This window comes from Nipponia nippon, unplaced genomic scaffold (assembly GCF_047370975.1).
Source record: "Nipponia nippon isolate SJK-2023a ecotype South Korea unplaced genomic scaffold, ASM4737097v1 scaffold_9, whole genome shotgun sequence".
Lineage (NCBI taxonomy): Eukaryota > Metazoa > Chordata > Aves > Pelecaniformes > Threskiornithidae > Nipponia > Nipponia nippon.
Window position 1 is genome coordinate 18,957,321 of NW_028262413.1, and position 21,149 is coordinate 18,978,469.

Consider the following 21,149-nt stretch of genomic DNA (forward strand, 5'->3'; position numbering starts at 1 on the left):
GGAAAAATTTTGCACTGAGAAAAATTTAGGATGGAAGAGGAAGAATAAATGCAGAGGATGCAAGTTCAGCCACACAGACAGTAACTAATGCTTCTGAAATAATAATTTAGAAGCCTTTCAACTAATGGAGTAGCCTCACTTAAAAAGCTGTTTGTGTTTTGCTGTCTCAAAGGTTTATGGCGACCCAAGTTTAGAAGAAATGAAGGATTACTGGAGAACAGCTAAATGCAAAACAATCCCAGACAGAAGGCAGAAAGCCACAGAATGTTTTTGGTTTGTACAGAACTAACACAGAATTCCCTATGTGTTTCTGCAGCAAAAATCTGAACTGCACTAAGAACCGTATTTTAAATAGTTCTTGCTGACAGTACACTCAGAACTACAGGTCCAGGATGACAGAATTGAAGCCACAGCATAAAAGAGATTAGCTCTAAACAGTACAAACATTAAAAATGAGAAAAATGAGGACTGGGTGACTTTTAATCACAAACAATCCTTGAGAACACAAAATGCACTATTGACTAAACACCTAGGAAGGATGTGGCTCATGCTAATGCACTTAACTCTGAGTACAGATAAAGGCAAAACTATCACTGCCTTCCTTGTCCAGGCATTAGCTCAGAACTCCTTTGCTTTTGACTCACCTTATATCCATTTTCTTCACCAAATTTGTAAATAGTTTCTCTACGTTCTCGAGTTGTGTTTGTAGCATCAAAGACCTAGGAATAATTACAGGGGCAGAGAGAGAGAGGAATTAAAAAAGCATCATAGCCTGTGAAAAGCACTGTGCTAGTAACAACAAAAATGAGGGTTCAAAGTCCCTCAATGTGAAGGAAAGCAATGAAAACGCTTCCCCTTCCCTCTACCCCGCTACCTCAACATACTCAACAGGAAAACAAAAGACACTCCTACTTTACACACATGATTTTCTAAATACTAAAGAAGAGTAATATTTTGAAAGCACTACTAGCAGAACACTGTATTTGGAAGAAGCAACCACAATTTAAGCCTAACACATACTACAGGACAGAATCTTCCTCCTGGCCCGTAGCAGCGTTAAATACTAATGCATAGTCTTTTAGCGAACTTACACTACACAAAAAAGATGCTGCAATCAATGTGCTAATCAAAATGTGAGTGCAAAACTTTTAAAGGGCAGATCTGCAGGACTTGTAAATCCTGCCCATGAACTACAAGATATATGCAGCCATTTTTCTAAGCACTTACGTTTAGCTCTGAACACACCAGTGTTCTACCAAAGTATGAAGTTTGCCGAAGTATAAAGTTTACCTCATGTCCCCAGCAGAACTTATAATTATCGTTAATAGTTTTCCCTGATTAGTTAATGAAAACACCACATAGTTGTGTCAGTAGTCTTAAGAAAAACAACACTATGCCAACTAATGTGAATATGCAACATCACTAGTTGAACAGCTGATGTTTTGCATCCCATTATTAAATACTCAGATATGCAGCAATTTACTTTGAGTTTCTCTTTCTCTCTTCAGAGATTTCTCATGTCAGTAACACAACCACCAAGCAAAACCCGGGATGCTTTTTCAGTAAGTCTTTACCTTTCACTTGAAACGCTAGACTATCAAATAGAAACCCAAGTGCAACCAAAACAACAGATGTGTTTAATAGTATATTACATAATGCGGAGAGAAGGGGGACATTTTTCTTAGTGTTACTCTCTCCTCAGTTAACCTCTCAAATCACAAAGGTGGTTGCTCAATATGGCATCATCACCCTGAACTTAAGTGCTCCTTTCACTGCAGCAACAAGGCAGATCTAACATACGACTGCCAAAGAAAAAAAAATCTGATATACTGAAGAGATACTGGAATTATTCAGGCTGCATATTATCCAGCAGACACACACTGTCTTGCAGGGAAGCATCTCATGAATGTGTCTTCAACAAGAAACTTACAGCCACATGCCCGTTTTCTTCACTGAGGTACTGTCGGACGTCATTCAGCGCTGCTAAGGCACACTGTCTTAAAAATGAAAGAGTAAAACTCAAATGCTAGTTCAAGTCATTTTATTAATGCACTTGTGCATCGTGATCAAAGTGCCCTGCAAATGTTACATGATCTCTCTCAAAACCACATATTTTTTAATCAGCCCCTCCCCCAAAGCATGGGAAAAAACAACTGAAGTCAACCAAACTATACTAAGGAAATGTAGTCACGGCCATCTGCCTGAAAAAAGACCAGTCCAGTGCTCCTCTGTGCAACCAATACAACTATACATCATCACAGAATACCCATCAACTTTGCTGACCAGGATAAACTTTCACTGATATAAAGTAACATCACTGAATCGTACCTGCAACTGTATTCTTGTCCCAATTACCTATTCATAGATATTTGCTTCTTCATTTGATTCTCAAAAGAGGGAAAAAATAAATCAACTCAAGGCTTTTTATCTTGTGGCCCTAAGTTCAAGTGGATAGACAACTATTTTTCAGTAATCTACTTCTTCGTTTTTGAACTCTTGTGTAAAAATTGCTTATGTCAAAAAAATCTGTTAATACAGAGAGTAAAACAAAGTTAGCACCTAGTATTAGGGACGGAGGTGAAAGTAACATCCCATTGTAGTCACCAATCCAATATAATTAGTACTGGAGACGGTTGAGGACACAAATACCGAAAAACCCACCCCTACATACTTTACACTTGTGTTCAATCTGAAAAAGAATAAATTCATTTGCACCTTTCCTACCTCCCCAGCATTAGTATTATCTTCAAAGTCCATTATGATATCTAACGCATAATACTGGAGGGCAACATTAACACTGTGCACAATTTACTCATTAGTAGAACAAAGCCCCATTTATTTCCAATAAGTACAGTCTTTTTGCAGTGCCAACATAAAAACCTGTCCATTTCAACAGCCTTTCTATGCATTACTACTCTGTTTTGACTTCCAGACTGAAATGCGTAACTCTTCTCTTACATTTACCATATTCTGCATGCACAGCCTTATCTTAAAAGAAAAACAAAGGCTTTTCAATCCTGACCGTATTTCCACATTGGCATGGTTAATAGATGTCAGGAACCTCTGAGATTCATCAGTCAAGTCTTCACGAAATAAATATAAACACTCTTTACTCACTGCTAACTAGGCACATTAGCTCACACAGCCCATTTCGTATTATATTCTTCATCATTTTGTCTAACACGTGACAGAGAGGCATATTAAACGTTTGGCTCTACCTCTAAGCAAAAGGTAGGGGCTTGCAAGGCTAATGCACCTCGTACCTTTGGTCCCAAGGGACCAAAGAGGTTCTTAGGCAAGTTGTTGTTCTTTGACTTAACAATACTCAACTGCTGCTGAAGGGGAAAGGGAAGAGAGAGAGGACAAGCAGAGGGACGGCCACAAAAGAAAGTCCAGACAGTAGGAAAGTCCAGACAATTTTTATTCTTGAGCTGAAGCAATTAAGAACAAAATACTCTGTATTTTAAGTAGCCTAAACAAATTGCACTTCCATTCCTCTAAAATTTGTTCCTTTTCATTTCATACTGCGTTCTCTTACAACGCTTTCCAGAACACACACAAAAAAGACAATGAATGGTCAAGAAAATCAAAAGACTTTCCGATTTGATATAAGAAAGAGGCAGCTCCCTCTTCCTCTGACCTTCTCTTTCTTCTAAAGGTCTTTCCTCTACATTAAAGTACAGACTCTTCCCAAGCAAGTGGGGAGTCTCAAGTGCTCCATCTGGGCAGGGGTGTTCACGCTGCACCTTGCGTTGCATAGCATTAGCAAAACATGGCAATTTTCAAGGCAGTGCATTGACCGACTGCACGAAGCACCTCCATGGTGGCCAAAAAGACGTCCCAGGGAGAGAATAATAGTGTTTCATTCCCACTCGTTTGAATGGATAATGACAAATACATTCAAAGCACTCCAGGCAAAAAATTCCAGTATGCAAACCAAAAAGAAAAGCAGTTATGTGGGTTTTTTTTCTTCTTTATGATCCACACTAAAGCTCTAAAATGTCATTTTAGGAATTAGACAGCAGAAAGAGCCACACCTATTAGCTGATACCTTACAAAAAGGAAAGAAAAATAATAACTATTTGTTAAAACTGCTTCGTTCTGAGTGAAAATATCCTGGAATATCTGAAGGAATAACAGCAGTCACAGCCTACTGAAAGGTGAAAAGGAATCAAGTATTTACCTTCTCTGTATTTTTGATGCTTGAAATGAAGCAATCAAGAAAAAAATATCCCAAATTTTAAGCAGCCTAAACAAATCACTTTTCCACCTCTAGAATTCCTTTTCCTTGTCATTTCATACTGCAGTCTCTTAAGGGTCGTCTTGAGCATACAAAAATGCAACTTAAAGCAGTCTTTAAGAGCAAATTACACGGGGTACCATTTTAATACAATTAGCATTGTGTAGCCAAACACATTCAAAACTTACTTCCTGATTTTCAAGCCTTCTTCATTGTCAGGCAGGAAGAATTCAAAAGATTTATACTTTTTCACCAAATCTCGACGATACTGACCAACATTAAATTCTGCCAAGAAGAAATCAGTATTAGTGGGAACTAACGGTATTCAGATAAAAAGGACAAAAGTTATGACAGCTTTGAAACCAAACTACCTGCAAGGATAACATAATTTATCATGTACAAAGTCAACATATCATCCTATTTCATGTGTTTTGGGGGGTTGGTTTGTTTGTTTTTAAATACAAAAACAACAAATAATCATGGAAGTGGCAAAAGAACATTTGAGCTGTAGGCAGCTTCAATGGAGTCACTTGACCATATTGCTGTGCCTCTGCCTGCCAGTTTGCCTGAACAACAAAAAGAAATTCTTCTCCTCCTTTGCAGGGGTGGTTGAAAGTCTATTTCAGTAGTCTACAAAGGACTACTAATAATCTAGCTTTTTCTTCTGTGTAGACACGCAGTGAAATAATTTTATGACAGCACCTCCCAAAACTTTCAGCTCTTATTTAAGCAAGGAAGAGTTCTAAATAGGACTAACCAATCTTGCTTTTGATAAATGAAACTTAAAATTCAAATTGTGGAAACATTTTTTCAGAACTCTGCTCAAATATTTCTATTCCTTAAGGATCAGTACATACTATTTCACAACCCCATTCATTTTAAAAAATGCTTAAGTTGTTAAAAAAAAAAAACACATAAAAAAAAATCTGCATAAGTACTGAACATAATCTTACTGTGGTCTCTTAACAGCGGCCAAAGAAAACTACTCCTTATCTGGGCAAAGGTCTATAAGGTCTATGGCCATACACATGTCACAACATCAGATATGGGATTATGGCAAGGCAGTTCTGTTTTGCCACACACCAGACAATGACACTGTACCCTAACAAACTTCATTCGACAGCTCTGAAAGTAGGTCTCTGAAGTGCAATTAATGTTTAACTTGTTTCTGACCTATAGGTTTTCTCTGCTGAACTGCAAAGCATTTTTTGTAACATTAGATCAAACCGAAGTATTCTGTTTGAGACACTGCCAAGGTGTAACTACTTACCAGACTTCACTTCTGAAAAGAGGAAAAGAAGTAATAGACAATTTCTGAGTTGTAATTAAGAAAAAAAGACATAGGATAAGAGAGTTCAACCGTAAGCTGCTGTATAGATTGCGGTTGGGATGGGGGGCAGAGGATAAGGAAATAAATACTGCTTATCTCCCCCCAAAAGTCAAGTTTTGTTTTAATTCAACAATGTTGATGTAATTTTTTGTGGTCTTAATGAGCACTGGCCATACCGGCTACATGAAAAGGTGGCTCCTTGTAAGAAAAACAGAAGATGCCAGAAGTTCAGATGGCCAGTGTTGCCAGGCAATAGCACTTTAAAAATAAAAAAATTATAAATTTCTTAAGAAGTAACAGTTAGTGCAAGAGAGTCATGCACAGCAAAGGAAAAAGTGCTATCTAGTGGGACAATCTTTGGCCCCTATTATTAGCATCCACCCCTGGGAACAGTTTCACAAAGCTAACTGGTATCACAACTACCACACAGCCAGAACTATTCAAAAAAGCTTCCCAAAGTTCAGTATCTAAAAATCACACTGCAACACAATTCTATTCAGGCACCTAATTGACCTCATTTCCTTTAAAAAGCCCAGACAAAAGTCCTTTGTATTTTTAACCATTTCACATTCTAAATGACAGAGGATTTTGGAAGGAACAAAACACAGAACTGATGGCTGAAATGATTCAACTTGTATCAACCCTGGGCTATTTACTTCCACCTTCTGTTCTTGAACTCTCCAGTTTGTCTGATGTACATTAGGTGAAATGATGGCGTTTATCTTTTTCTCTGGTTTACATAACCTTATAATTTTAACCATCTGTCTCTGAGAATAAGACCACTTACTACATTAAACACACACTAATTTTAAGACATTAAGAGCCAAAGGATAACAGCTGTTAGGGCTACTCGATACTTCTCATGTATCGATTCAGTCCCAATCAACTGGAGGCATTAAGCAACGTATCATCTATTCCCTCAGTCAGTGAGGTATTTTAAATTGATTTCAGCTTCAGTAAAATTGCAGCACTGATGACACAAACAACAGGAAGAGTCTGTGGTCTTCCAAGAAAATCCCAAGTCACCCTTTCTAACAAAGACAAGCCATAACCAGCAACCTAGGATGGAAGCTCATATAGCAACTTCATGTTGTATATGAGCAACTTTACACAAAATTAGACAGCAATGTTGTAACTATTTTTATTGAGCACAGGCACATGTATTTTCTGATGTGCTGCTCACAGCAGCCCATGAAACTCTTCCTATAACTGAAGCAGACCACCCCTACCTACTGTACTGTATTCAAGATATATTCATCCAAGCATGAGCCAGACGTGGACAGCATCTTGTTTGTTGTCCAATACTGAATTTCTGCTTTTGAAAAGTTCACATAGTAGAACACTCAACACAATGACATATATACATAACAGATCTACATACATGCATATTATACACTTTATCAGCTTGGATATAGGCTAATGCATTTAGATTGTTATTCCGCTTCAACCTAATGGATAAAACTGAAGTCCCTAAATATCTGATACTGCTCATCAGAAGCATGATCCTGTGTGAAAACAGTCAAAACTTAGGTGATAATTTAAATCCTGTAAACTTTCATACTCCAACAATATAATGTATCCTCCATAACATCTCATCTAAAAAAACACATTAGACGAGTTTCTAAGACCTTAAGAGACCACCAACTCCAAAATCTATACCCTAGAATCCAAAGGCAGTTTAAATATAGTCCAGAACTCTTCATCTTGATTTCTTAGAGCTGCTAGGAAATACATCTCTGAATTTCCAGCCAAAAGTCTACACTTGAGTATGATCAAATATGTTTAATGTTATTTTAATGATTAACTAGTCATAACTATAAAGGTACCATTACTGCACCAGACACAGAATCACAGAACACTAAAAGTATCTTTTTCTTCTACAGAGATAGAGGAGAAGGCAGGGGAGACGGCTGCTCAGAACCTCCTATGGACTTAGGCCTTTTTTACTTGTCAATCTGGGCCCGCAAGATACCACAGCAGCTCAGGAACGAGGTAGGACAGCCAGGTCCTCGGCATGGCCAATCCGAGCTGTCATTTCCCATCCAAAACACACATATAAAGTCCTTAAGACAATGATAACAAGTGGCTGCTTCAGGTCCTTGGGCTCTTAATATTCAGACAAAGAGCTGTAACTCATTCCACAAATGCAGTTAAAGTATTACACAGAGAATTACACATTGCACAAAGTTCACAGAGGAAAAAAAAAAAAAAAGTCAAAATTTTAACCCAGAAGATTTTTACTACAATCTTCGCTTGTAAACGAGATTCCCTTTCACCTACACAAAGAAAACGGAAGGAAAAGAAAGAAAGAAAGGAAAAAAAAAAAAAAAAGAAAAAAAAGACAGCTGAAGAACCAAAGTGTTATGGGGCAAGTGCAAAAAGTTGATTTAGGCACCTGGCAGAACAAGAAGGTAAAAGAACAGTCACTGAAATTTGATTAATTACCATCTAAACAGAACAGAGAGCCTGTATGTGCTATTGCTTAAAAATAAGTTAACAAAGCAGAAGCATTTTAAGTAGGCAAACTGGGCAATGAAATTACTGGGAATTAAATTTATAGAACACCTAACATCAGCCCTGTCCTTCTGATGTAAACAAAAGTAAATCCATCACCTTTTGTAGGCACACCAATCCAATTTAAATAGCGTGTCAGCTTCTTCGAGATGTAGGTTTTTCCTCTTGCTGGGAGACCCACCATGACAATCAGAGTCGGGCAATTGGTCATACATACTGAAACAGAGAAACAGAAAACTAGGATTTACCATTAACATTCCCACAAAACAAAGGGTTGTGTTGTGGTGGAAAACTACAATCCATGTGCTCTCTGAGGAAGTGACCATTCAAGCAGCTCATGCACTGTGTCTCACTATTTCAGGGAGTTTCTTCAGGAGTATGGTGGACCTAATCGGGTTTCTTATGCTGTGTTGAATTTTGGAAGGGCAAGTCAGTGGTACTGCAACACTGGACACGTGAGTTGTATACAGGCAGAAGACAAGAAACAAAAAGGACACTGACATCTTATGCCCCTATGTACTCAGTTCAGTGCTTGCATTGAAAGGAAACAGCAAGGTGTACACAATTTTTAGATAATTTTTAAATCTTTAAGACAAGGCCTCAACACTGCTCAACCTTTTCTTGGTTTTGAGCAAAAGCAGCATGACAGATGCAGCTTAATACATTACAGTATGACGTGGTACTCACTATTTATTATTTCTCCTTTGAATATTATTAACACAAAACCCTCCCTTGAAACAGAGCTCATTTTGACTGTTCTTCAATGGTTACTAGTAATAAAGCACAAGTATTCTACACAATCAAGTACAATAATCTGATATACAGATACACATACAGAAATACTCTTAATCAAAGGCAGAGTGTTTAATTTAAAAAAAACACTGTAGGAAGTTAAAGTTATATGTATAAACTGAAAACCTTGAGGCATTTCCTTTCAAATGACAAGTTTTTGAACATTTTAATGGCACAAAACTATGGATACCTTCCATGAATCTATCACAGCTACAAGGAACTGCCTAAAAAGAAAGAAGATATTAAAGTGGCGCAAATATATCACCATCTCCCTCCATCCTCAGTTTCAAAGGGAATTAATTTCTACACAATCCACACGTGCATCAGTTTCCTCAGTGCCTTGACAGAAGAGGAGTCAATTCTCTCCGAAAGACTAAATCCCAGTGTTACGCCGTAAGGCATAACTAAACTGTTGTACAAGCACTGTGGTTGCCCAAGATTCCCAAAGCCTGGACTGACAAAGTCCCATCCCACAAAGTCACTTGCATGAGTCTGGCACGGATATTCCACACAGTAAACTCATCAAAAAAGAACAAACAGATTAGCAAAGACAGATGCACTTTCTTAGAACGCACATTGAAAAGGAAAAAAAAAAAAAAAAAAAGCATTAAAAATAAACCACTTTTCACGAGAGAGAGCAGGCAAAACCACACCTAATCTCAAACCCATGAAACAGTCTACTACTCCATGTAATGAAAGGTATAGGGAACTGAATGCAAACCAAAACAGATCCATCCAAACATGTCCTTGTCTCCGGGACACTGACAAAAGCTCTCAGAGCAAGCTCCTCTGTGCAGAAGCCTACAAAAAAGGAGGATAGTATTTTCTTGTCTCTTTTCCTCTTTGTCCTAAGTTCAGGCCTGTGAACCCCGACTCCAACAGGAGGAAAGCAGGCTCAGGAGAAACAAAGTCTATGAAGTGTAAAGAGTACAGCGCTTACTAAGGTTAACAGCTTTGCTTTTGGTTTTAAGGACAATAAAATAAAGTATTGAGATGAGAAAAATCCCTGAGCCCCTAGAAATTTTAGGAGAAGACACTGTTCTTCAAAGCCAATTTGAAAGGTTCTTCATCTGAAACATCCAGCTTGAGCTTTAAATAATTTTCCAGTGTAAGCAGTGAAATAAAGAGTTGTAAAAACAAAGACAAACCAGGATCTGTACAGAAAGGCTCTGTACACTGCCTCAGCTGCACCTGCTCTGCAAGGAACCCATGCTAAGCGAAACACGCTTTTCTACCCATTCTGAACAGAATTTACCAACATTATACCTAGATCATCTCAATTCCCCCCCCCCCCCCCCCCCCAGCATGAACCATACAAATTTAGCCTTCTCACAGAACATTTGTCTTTTGGTAATGTAATGATAAACCTATACTGGAGCAAAACTCCATTTTGCAAAACTAAGGGCTAGGAAGTTACCATGAAGAAACCTGCAACCCGCTTAAATGGTTGCTTCACAGACTACACCGACGACTGCTCTCTAAGCTAAGTCCTACTGCCAACATCGGTTTGCAACAGATCAAACAACATGCAAGAGGGACATCTCCTCCCACTGCCAAGCAGTCAGCATGTAAGTCTGGCATCACATGCATTTTCACACCAATTTCCTCAAAGTATGTACAAAAACTAGCAAACTTGCCTTTATTACAGCCCTATGCATAGTTTGACATGCATGCCTAACCTGTTATTCTGATCACTCTGTGCACCGCTATTTAGTGTACGATCATACAGCAGAAACCAAGCGAATTGTCTGCGGATCCCAATCAAACAAGTTGCAATCCTATTCTGATTAGGTGCCAGGCTGACCCAAGAGTGCTTTTCTTCTTTAAAAGCAGATGCCAGTAAAACGGATGCCCTGTACACCAGAAGGAGGAATACCCCTGATTCCAACGATCTTAAATACTCTGCTTTTACATAATGCCGTAGTCCTGTGAACACCTACACAGAACTACACAGAACATGCTGCTCTGGCATATACCACCCGTTAGTGCTTGTCTTCAACAAGAGGATGCCAGTTCACAATCTGAAATTCGGGACACTAAAAATGTTTGGTGTTTTGGTTTAGATGGCCAACAGTGGTTGTGGCCTAATACCATTTACGCAGGTGGCACTTTGTGACAAGCGCACCGATGCATTCGGAGGTAGAAGTCAAAGGCACATTTGGTGGCCAAAACAGCAGATGGTAACAGCTAAATGACAGGACTGAAAACAAAAGGACACAAAGCAACTATTTTTTTTGTACCTCAGTGTAGCATTTTCAACAACGCACATTAAGACTCAGCACAGCAAACACAGGGTTTTGTTTTCTTCCTTAAAATCCTGTATCATTAACAAGGCTTAATTTTGCTCATTAGTTCAGTAAAAAAGTCAAGACTAAACCAAAATGCAAAATTCTAAGGATGTATCAAATACCCAGAAGTTAAAAATAATTTCTTTCACTGAACCACAACTTTCTCAACAAAATGTTGCCAATAATCACTGCAAGTGGGGAGGAACGTGCATTCCAATGACAGTATTTAAAATCATAGAATTGTTTAGATTGGAAAAGACCCTTAAGATCATCAAGTCCAACCATTAACCTAGCACTGCCAAGTCCACCACTGAACCATGTCCCTAAGCACCACATCTACCTGTCTTTTAAATACCTCCAGGGATGGGGACTCAGCCACTTCCCTGGGCAGCCTCTTCCAGTGCCTGACTACCCTTTCAGCGAAGAAATTTTTCCAAATATCCAATCTAAACCTCCCCTGGCACAACTTGAGGCCATTTCCTCTTGTCCTGTCACTTGTTACTTGGGAGAAGAGACCAACCCCCACCTTGCTACAACCTCCTTTCAGGTAGTTGTAGAGAGCGATAAGGTCTCCCCTCAGCCTCCTCTTCTCCAAACTAAACAACCCCAGCTCCCTCAGCCACTCCTCGTATGACCTCTTCTCTATACCCATCACCAGCTTTGTTGCCCTTCTCTGGACAAGCTCCAGCACCTCAATGTCCTTCTTGTAGTGAGGGGCCCAAAACTGAACACAGTACTCCAGGTGCAGCCTCACCAGTGCCGAGTACAGGGGCACTATCACCTCCCTGGTCCTGCTGGCCACACTATTCCTGATACAAGCCAGGATGCCATTGGCCCTCTTGGGCACCTGAGCACACTGCTGGCTCATATTCAGCCGACTGTTGACCAACACCCCCAGATCCTTTCCCACCAGGCAGCTCTCCAGCCACTCCTCCCCAAGCCTGTAGCATTGCATGGGGTTGTTGTGACCCAAGTGCAGGACCCAGCACTGAGCCTTGTTGAACCTCATACAGCTGGCCTCGGCCCATCGATCCAGCCTGTCCACGTCCCTCTGTAGGGCCTTATGTCAGTGTCTCAAGACTTACACCTTCCTTTGAAGAAACGTAAGCAATTTTGACATGAGGATGTAGACTGATAAAAAAACCAAACAAAACACAAGTTACACATATCTAACCCCTGGAATAAAAAAGCCTCTTTAGTTAAATATTTTCCCAGCACTCAATTTCCCTTTTCACAGCACCTCACCGTAATTCATTTTATATGAAAAACAATTTGCAACATAAAAGCAGTTATACAGTTGCAAGTTGCAGAGCCAAGGCAGATTCCTAAGCACAGCATTCTCTCAATTCATTATCACTGGATTGTCTGGTTTGCCTCCAGAAAGGTCTCTACACAATCTGGTCTCAACAAAACAAACTCGTTTTTTAATACCACTTCACATATGTAACTCCAAAGGGTTTCCGACAGCCCCAACCTGTGGATGTGCTATGAACGCTAATTTTGCTAGAGGAACATACGCATTCAGAACAGCAAAACAAAACTTATAGGGTTGTATGCCATCATTTACTAAAGACGCTCTACGACTTTACTCAGTTTTTTTCTTTAAAATAGATGTTTGTAATGTATGCATGTAAGTTGCATGTTTATAAACAGCAGCATCAAAAAGAAATTTATGTTGCATCCCCTCGCTTACAGGGAACACACAAAAACACACAAAAAAAATGTCCAAAATACCAATCAGTGAAGGAAAATGGCCAAGTGATGAAGTGCATTAATAGCAAGTATTGCAATTTAAGCAAAGTCATTGTCCCAGTTAAAAAATTCTTATATACTACTGAACAAAACAGCAAGTTGCAGGGCAGAGTAAAATTACAACTGCCTACCCTTCTAAAGTTTACAACTTAACAGTCAAGGACAGAGGAAACTACGTGCTCATTTCTTGCCTCTTAGACTCTACTGTGAAATAATGCAAGATGGAGAAGGTGGTTGTGAAACAGAACTGGGACACTGAACAGCCTAGATCAGCTGTGCAGCATTTCATCAGCCCTCAAAACTCACATGATCTTGTGAAATCAGAGACAAGAGTTGGTATTTTTCAAGTTCAACTACTACCTAACATTATCAGCTGTCCCTTCCTTTCACCCAAAATGAGATTTTGTTTTTTCCTTATCTGTGTTAAATTTTTAAGTCAATTTTTAAGGTCAGATGCTTTTTGTATCAAGCTGCTACAGTTAGCCATCTGAAGTTCACAAAGGATTCTTGCTGCTTCTGTGGCCTTCAACCCAAGGCCTGTTCTCTAAAATCACTGTACTATTTAGAGGCTCATAAACAAACATCTTTAACTATAAGCCAACACAACCACCCTTCCACATAAGGTTAGCCCTACATGTTTTCCCCTATCACTTATCCAATTTAACTATTGCTAATCCATTTTTTCCTGTTGATCAATGATGAGAGTTGGTCACCCTTCTTCACATCCCACAGGGACGAGTTCCCCATCCTGCTGCTCTGCCTGAAGAACATCCTGCTCCTATACCTGAAGAAGTCCATCATCTTCTAATTTGTCTCTCTTCTTTTTGTCCGAATCACCGGTTTCTAACATCACCTTGGTACAAGGGATTCGGAATTTGTATTTGTCCTCTAGCTAGCTTCGTGCCACCAGCTGCTCCTAGCAGCTCTGCCATCCACTTGCTCAGGGTTACCGTTTGCTTCCTACATCTTTGATGCCAACAGCAATGGCCTCATCATACATCTTGATCCTCAGGCTACAGCTGGGTGTTGTCCTTACCTCATTCGCTTTCTCCATCTGCAGTTCCTACGGTTGGGAGTACAAATACACATAAGCAGCGTGAGCTCAAAGAGTAGAGTTGTTTAGAGCAAAAATAATCTTCATTTGATACTTTTTTTTTTGGACCTGATGTACAAACAGCAAATAAAAATTATTAGAATGACCGAATTCCAGCAGCTTTACGGAAACAAAGCCATTAACTGTAGTAGAGGGGGAAAAAAATGTTTAACCACAGGAAGTTCACTATTTATCTCTCACTCTCAAACATCCTCTGCTAGGCTCTCAAAACAACTTTCACTATGGCATACTTGGCTATTTGTTTTTATGTCCATGTTTGTAGCCCACTGCTTGATTCACAGAGCTTGAAGCAATGTGACATCTGATGCCAAGAGTAGCTTTAGCACAACCTATTTACAGACAAAACCTTTCACAACAGACCACAAAAGGTAAGTGGCAGTTATTAATAAAAACGTGCACTTCTACTGCCTACAAGTCTTACTTTGGAAGGTCATTTAGAACAGTTACCTTTGTGTCACTGGTCTCACCAGCTGCAAAAGCTCAGTCTGCTCAGTAGGCTGCACGTGGCCAGAACTCCTCCTTGAAGGCCTCGTAATGCACAGACTAAAAGGACTAGCTCTTCAAAGCCCCGTGACAGCTAAATCCTGGCACAGCTAGCCAGATTTCTTCTTCCCCAGATAATTACAGTTGCTACAACTCTTAGAAAATCACACTAAAAGCAGCTAACACGTCTAAGTCCCTCTGAAGATGGATCTGCAAAGCCCTCAACTGGAAGTGTGCACAATTCTGCTCACCCACCTGCTAGAAAGATAAAGTAAGACTAAAAGTAGTGCAGATAAAGGTCATCAGCATGAATGAGGAAATAAAAAAACCCAACCAAAGGAGACTGAAAGAGTTCATCTTGCTTAGCCTAGAAATTCAGAAGATGTCAGAGTGACTAGCTTCACTGCTTCCACTGGAAAGCTACTCTTGAGGACAAGAAATCCACTTCCAACTTGAGCTTGTATTTTTTGAACAGTAATGTTTAACGGTTACCTGTAAAAGCAGAGAATTGAAACTGCCTGGGCAGTCCATCCTGAGCTGCACCAGCACAGCTACAGGGCCCACAGGTCACGCTGCCTCATCAGAGCATGGGGTGATGCATGATACATGGAAATCTGAGGATAAAGGACTCTGTAGCCCCCTTGCATGTGAAAAATCACAAAGTGTTCTCAGTTTGCTGAAAGAAGATAGATGGTTTTATCAAGGAAGAATAAGTTCTGCTCTTCTCTAGGCTGTTTGTAATTCTTCTGTATCTCAAATGACTGTAGACATGTGTATACTGCAAAGGCAAATGCATGCAAAAGCAAAAGAATTAAAAAAAAATTCCAAGTATGTTGGGTGTTGGGTTTTTTTTTTAGCAAAAACGTTTCTCAATTATAAGGGGTCTTGGGCATCAAAAATTCTAGAATCCTACAAAAAACACCACAGATATGTAAGATAATTTTTTAAAGTTAGTTTATAGTCAAGAGAAGCTAAATAATTCTGCCAAGACTGTATGTCACCAGATTACATGTGACCAATATGCAATTTTGTTCTTGTGGGATTTTTGTAAAACAGTGTCTGTGTCAAAGGTATAACAAATGTTATTTTGCTTGGAAAAGAAACGCCACGTTAAGGCCAAAATGAAGCATTCTCCTTAGCGTGTTTACGAAAGCAATTATACACACTTTCTGACTTTTTTCCTATTTCAGCATTCATCTCCTTTTAACACCTACTATTTTTCAGATGCTGGAGTAATTCAGTTCACACAGAAACATACGCCTGCTTCCTAGCAAAAACCAAGAAAGTTTGGGCTCTTTTTTTTAGCGAGGGCTGGACCAGAGCAACACCAGAGCCGAGGCAGCAGCCCATGGACGCCTGCCATACCAGCAGAGACCTCAGCTCTTTCTGTCAGCTCAGCCTCTTTGCATGACAAATAAAAACAATTCCACACGACAAAGCCCCTTTTGTCCGCAAAACTGCCGTGTACTGAACCTCAGTTATTTAAGTAAGGAGAAAAAAAAAAAAAGGAAAGAAAGAAAGAAAGAAAAAAAAAACGGCGAGGCAAAGTTTGTTAATAAACTACGGTTTACAATCGCCACAGCCAAAGCCTTTAGAGGCTGATGACTTGGTTGGCTGCACCTCAAAATAAGGAAAGCCATTAACTCATACAACAGATGGCCTGATACAGCCTTGGCCTTAAAAGAAAAAAACAAAAATACAGTGACATTTTTAGGCCTCTCTTCAAGAAGAATATAGTGAATATAAACGCTCCTTGGAACCAGAGCGCTTAAAAAAAAAAAAAAAAAACCACACAACCAACAAAAGCAACTAGAAAAGATACTCTTCCCAGCCAAGCTTTGCTGCCTTCCGTTGGGCACAGATCCAGCAGCTTCGGGGTTTTCTGCCTTCCCCGGCGTTTCAGGCCATCCCCCACGGGGGATGGCGGCCGCCTCACCCAGCGGACCCACCGTCCCCGGCACATCAGCCCCGGGACGGGGGAACCCTTCCACGAGCCCTCCGCACCACAGGCGAGGCAGGAGGCGCGTTAAAGCCAGGCGCAGGGCTTGGCGATCGGGGGGGGCGGGCGGTAGCGGCGGGGCCCTCCCGCCGCTTTCCTCGCACCTCGACCCCGTTGAGGCCGAACCGCCCCCGGGAGGGGCTCCGCGGGGCCCGGCTCACCCGCTGCGGCCCAACCGAGGAGGAGGAGGAGCGGTCGCCCGGGGGTCCCGCTGACAGCTGCCGCCCGCCGGGGCTGCGGCAGCGCAGCCGGGGCAGACAACCCCCCCCCACCCCCCCCGCTGCCCCGCTCACCGCCGCGCTGGGCGCTGTGCCCCGCCGGCAGCCCGTTGTCGTAGGGCTCCCACGTCTTCTGCAGCGGGTTCTGCGTGAGCTCCCGCGCCGGCGACGCCGCCGCCATCCTCGCCCGCCTCCCGGCTCCCACTGCAGTGGCGGCGGGCGGGGCGGCACCGCCTCTCAGCTCGGCGGGGGCGAGGCCGCACCGCCCCCTGAGGCGAGGCCGGGCGCGGGAAGCAGCGGCCCCGCGGCCCGATCGAGGCCCTGGGGCCGCAGCCACCCCTGGGGCCGCAGCCCCCCGTAGCGGGGCTCCCCGCCTCGGTTTCTCCCCTCACGGGAGAGGCTTGGCGCAGCCGCCCTCATCCCCAGGCCCGGGGGGGGGGGGCAGCGGGAGGAGGAAGACGGGGCCGGGACGCGGGGCGCCAGGGCCGGGGCGCAGCGGGTGCTGAGCGCCGACAGGCAGGTGATTCCCTTCGCTGCAGCCAGCGCGGCCCAGCTGCAGAGAACAGCACGCTGCCTCGCAAGGGCCTTTTTTTTTTTTTTTTTTTTTTTTTTAAAGCCCTAAAAATACCACGTTCAGGGAGCATGCAACGTGTTTTAAGAAGTCATGCACTGAACGATTTAATTTTTCCAATTAAACTCTGTTTTGGCCTGAAGGCTAAATTAATATCGATGCAGAAAACCATGAATAAACAACAGGTTTCTAACATCTTGTTTAGCTACCAAAAAAAACCCGTTCACAAATTGCACTGGAAAGATCCTGCGCTGCAGCAAGAGCAGTGGTGTGGCTGAATACAACATCCAGCTGCCACGTTTCCAAATCAACTTCATCAGCTTTACAACTGAGAGAAACTCCACAACTAAAGTTCATTAACTGGGCTGAGCAAAGTCCTAAAAAAGCTGAATATTTCACTATTGCATACATCTATATATTTTACAGAAGATAAACGCAACAGACTGAAAATATGGTGGTGAAGTGCAATACGCGTTTTCATTATTATTCCCTCTCGGGCACGCAGACATGATGCTGGCCTACCTACAAATGAAGGTCAGTACTTTTTTTTTTTTTTATGCTAGTCAGACTCTGAGCATCTGAGGATCATTTTTAGCATTTCTATTCCATTACAAGCTAAAAGGTAGCTTTTTAAACAACAGAAAATCAGTTCTCAGAGACTGTGGTGAGACACCTCCGGGAGAGTTAATGCTGCTTTTCCAAAACCGTATTTGTTTGACCTGCCCTTCCCTCTTTTCAAAGTTGATTTCCTTCTCTTCAAGACTGATAACAATTTCCAACCTTAGGTGCCTGCACTATATTTTTATGCTAGGTTTTTTTTCCTGATTTTGTTTCAAGTTGATAGCCGAGGTGGGGAGCGGCAGCGGAGTTACAGGAGTTACATTAACAAGGGTCAGAAAACTAGGAGCAGAGAGAGAGGGAGTTTTTGAACACTTAAAAGCTTCTTGGTTTCTTCTATTAAGTGTGTATTTACTTCCAACAGTTGCCAAAAGAGCTGTGAGCAGGAAGAGTTTAATCTGCGTTGCAGGTTAATCCCGGAAGCCTGTCTCCTGTGCGGACACTGAACGCTGCAACGAACAGATGACGGACCGGACTTGGGGGTAGAGTCCAGCATCAGGACGTACCCGCCTCGCCCTCTGATCACAGCGAGGCATGCTGCCACCGGGATGCTCCAGCTTTCCTAACTGTGCCTCCAGTAAAGCCAGGCCAGTCCACAGCAGATATACTGTAATGTTAACAGAAACAACAGATTAACAGGAATGCCGACTTAGAAAAGACTTCTCAGGCTTGTTTTACATGAAGTAGAAAACGTATGAAATCCTTCCAGTCTCTAGAAATCCAAGTCTCTTCCAAGTCTCCTTTCTGCAAACACACACAGTGCAGAAGAACCAGAACTCCACTCGCACACCTGCCTCGCAGCTGAAAACACTGACCTGATGTTGTTCATACAAGAACAGCACCTTTCAGAGGTCTGCAGGGTGCATTACCACATTTCTAAGGCTTGTCCCCCAAACACAAGGCACACCATCAGTGAGCTCTCTCCTTGCTCAAGCAGATTTAAACCAGTGGCACCTACACAAAACTTAAATAAGCGTCTGTCCAGGTGTTCGGAATGGCATTAGAGGTATGCATGGACACATGCTGAGCCTCCTAGCATTTATTTTTGTGAGGTAAAAGATTTCAGCTTGATGGATGAGTAATTTTTGCTGTTGATCAAATTTATTTAAGGTTGGGTTTTTCAGGTTTTTTTTGTTGTTGGTTTTGTTTGGTTGGTTTTTTATAACCTCAGTGCAGTAATGGGCTATTTAAGGACACAGAGAAAGTGAATACAGAAATACTGTGCCACTCCTGAAGTCTCATTTCAGAACATTGTTTTCAAGGGCACTACATTCAATTTCTAGAAAAAGACAGAACAAATAAACATTGCTCATTAGATTCCCAATAAACGATAAGAGATCACCTTCTGCACAATCGCATCATCATCAACCATTGCCCTAACACAAAGGCTTGAGAAGCAGGGCTGGTTCCTGCAGGCGAACTGCTGGGGACTCAGCTTTGTTTGCTACAGGGAAACCACGAATAAGCCTTTACTCCTTGGCAGGTTTTTACACAAAGCTCCTGCTCTCAGGACCACGTTGAGCTGAAAGCTTACCTGAAAAAGCACCTCTCTGCAGACGCAAAACGTCAAGGGGAAAGGCAGTCCTGGAAAATGGACTGCTGCACGGAAGCAGAACGTGCTTGAGCCAAGTAAGTTACACTTTTTTCAAATGACTGACTGACAATACAGGAAACTTACAGTTTAATGCATGCAGCAAGTGGTAATTACTTCTGAGACAGGGAGAAATAAAAGGGACTGAACCAAAGCTTCTGCTTGATCATAGAGAAACCCTTCTTTGTATCTGCAAACAAGCTGTATCATAAGGTAACCATATAATACAGGTTCCACAATATCTGCAAGTCACTTTCATGTATCTCATTTCTCTAGTAAAGATACCACTTTATAGTCTGACAGCCTATAAAACATCCATAAACCACCCAACATCTCTGCCTCCTGCCTTTCCACCACCTCTCCGGCAAGCACCAGCTCACTACTTGGAGTAAGAAAAGAAGACTTTCCAGTCCTCCAGCTGCCCACGCCCTTGCCACACTGAGCACAGCAGATACAGCTCACGAAAAACCAGTTCACAAACCCTTCTGCAGAGCGGAAGATTCAAGAGGTACCTGTAAAATGACTACAGGATACACAGACACAGCCAGAGGTCACAGCATGTGGTGTGTGTAAGCAGGAGGGCTGCAAAGGAGCCCCCCACGCTGTGCCAGGCCCCGAGATGAAGCACGTGTGATGCTTTAGCACCCCACTCACAAGCCCTGACCAGACTACGACAATATCCTGTTCCTGCTCTCGCAGCAAAACACAAAGAAGCTTTTTTTGGGAAGTTCCTGAAATACAGAGCAAAACTTTCAAGATAAAAAGCTGCTAAAACACAAGCTTCCCATTTCCCCCCCTCTTTTACTGACAGGGTTTAGAAAAGCTGTTTGTGATGTTAGCTGTGCTTTCCAAGAAACAGAGCACCACACGAGCAACACGTGGCAGCGTACCCAGCTGTCATCTTGCGTATTTACAAAACACGGCACGAACTGGAGACTTCTACAGAAATTGAGCGCTATGGCGGCTATTCTCCCTCGCTATGCGCTTCACCGGGTACCGCCGAGAGCCTGCCTTCGCTTGGGGAAACCCTGCGGTTAACCTCAGCTGCCGGGCGGCCAGGGGCACGCCGGGGCCACCGGCTCCGGGACGGGGCCACCGGCTGCGGGCCGGGGCCCGCCCGCGCCCGCCAGGCGGCGCCCTAGCACCGCCCGCGGCCACTCCGCGGGCGCGCAGGCTGCGGGCGCCCCCTGGCGGCGGGCACCGGCAGCCGGCACCGCCGGGGAGGACCGGGACCCCAGCCGGTGTCTGCGGGGGTACGGGACCCGAGCCGGTGTCTGTTTGCGGGGGACCGGGACCCCAGCCGGTGTCTGTCTGCGGGGGACCGGGACCCCAGCCGGTGTCTGTCTTGCGGGGTCCCCGTGCCAGGGCAGCAGATGCTTCAGCCGCTGCCAGATGAACGGTCGCTGAAGCAGCTGCAGCGGATGGGCTGTGCCCAGCCTATTGCCCTGGAAAAATTAAGGCATTCGCTTTTACATTTCAGAAACATACAACAAAGTCGCGCAGTAAACGCCGTGCCAGGAGATAACGAGGCTTCACAGAATGCCAGTATGAAAATACACCAGCTCTTGGCTTTTAAGCACCCAAGGTAGAGTCAGAGGTTACAGAAAGCTACGGGCAAGGAAGGTCTGCCTACTAATCC

The 21,149-nt window shown here is 42.7% G+C and overlaps 1 protein-coding gene across 5 annotated transcripts in view; it reads right to left on the bottom strand.

Moving 5' to 3' along the window:
* LOC104008711 (6-phosphofructo-2-kinase/fructose-2,6-bisphosphatase 4) overlaps positions 1–16,941 on the bottom strand; it is a 37,575-nt gene extending 20,634 nt beyond the window's left edge. For 3 of the 5 annotated variants that reach the window (XR_015701226.1, XM_087743199.1, XM_087743200.1), the window contains exons 1-5: positions 16,806–16,941; positions 8,184–8,300; positions 4,429–4,525; positions 1,931–1,997; positions 645–719 (exon numbers count right to left, since the gene is read on the bottom strand). Coding sequence is in view for 4 of the 5 variants with exons in the window: in XM_087743199.1 (XP_087599325.1) it covers positions 645–719; positions 1,931–1,997; positions 4,429–4,525; positions 8,184–8,300; positions 16,806–16,911 (462 nt within the window). In the remaining variant the exon portion in view is untranslated. Of the gene's footprint in view, positions 1–644; positions 720–1,930; positions 1,998–4,428; positions 4,526–8,183; positions 8,301–9,066; positions 9,101–13,952; positions 14,087–16,805 lie in introns of those variants that run through there. The other 2 variants (XM_087743201.1, XM_087743202.1) reach the window with 2 other exon arrangements.
* Between the last annotated feature and the right edge of the window lie 4,208 nt (positions 16,942–21,149).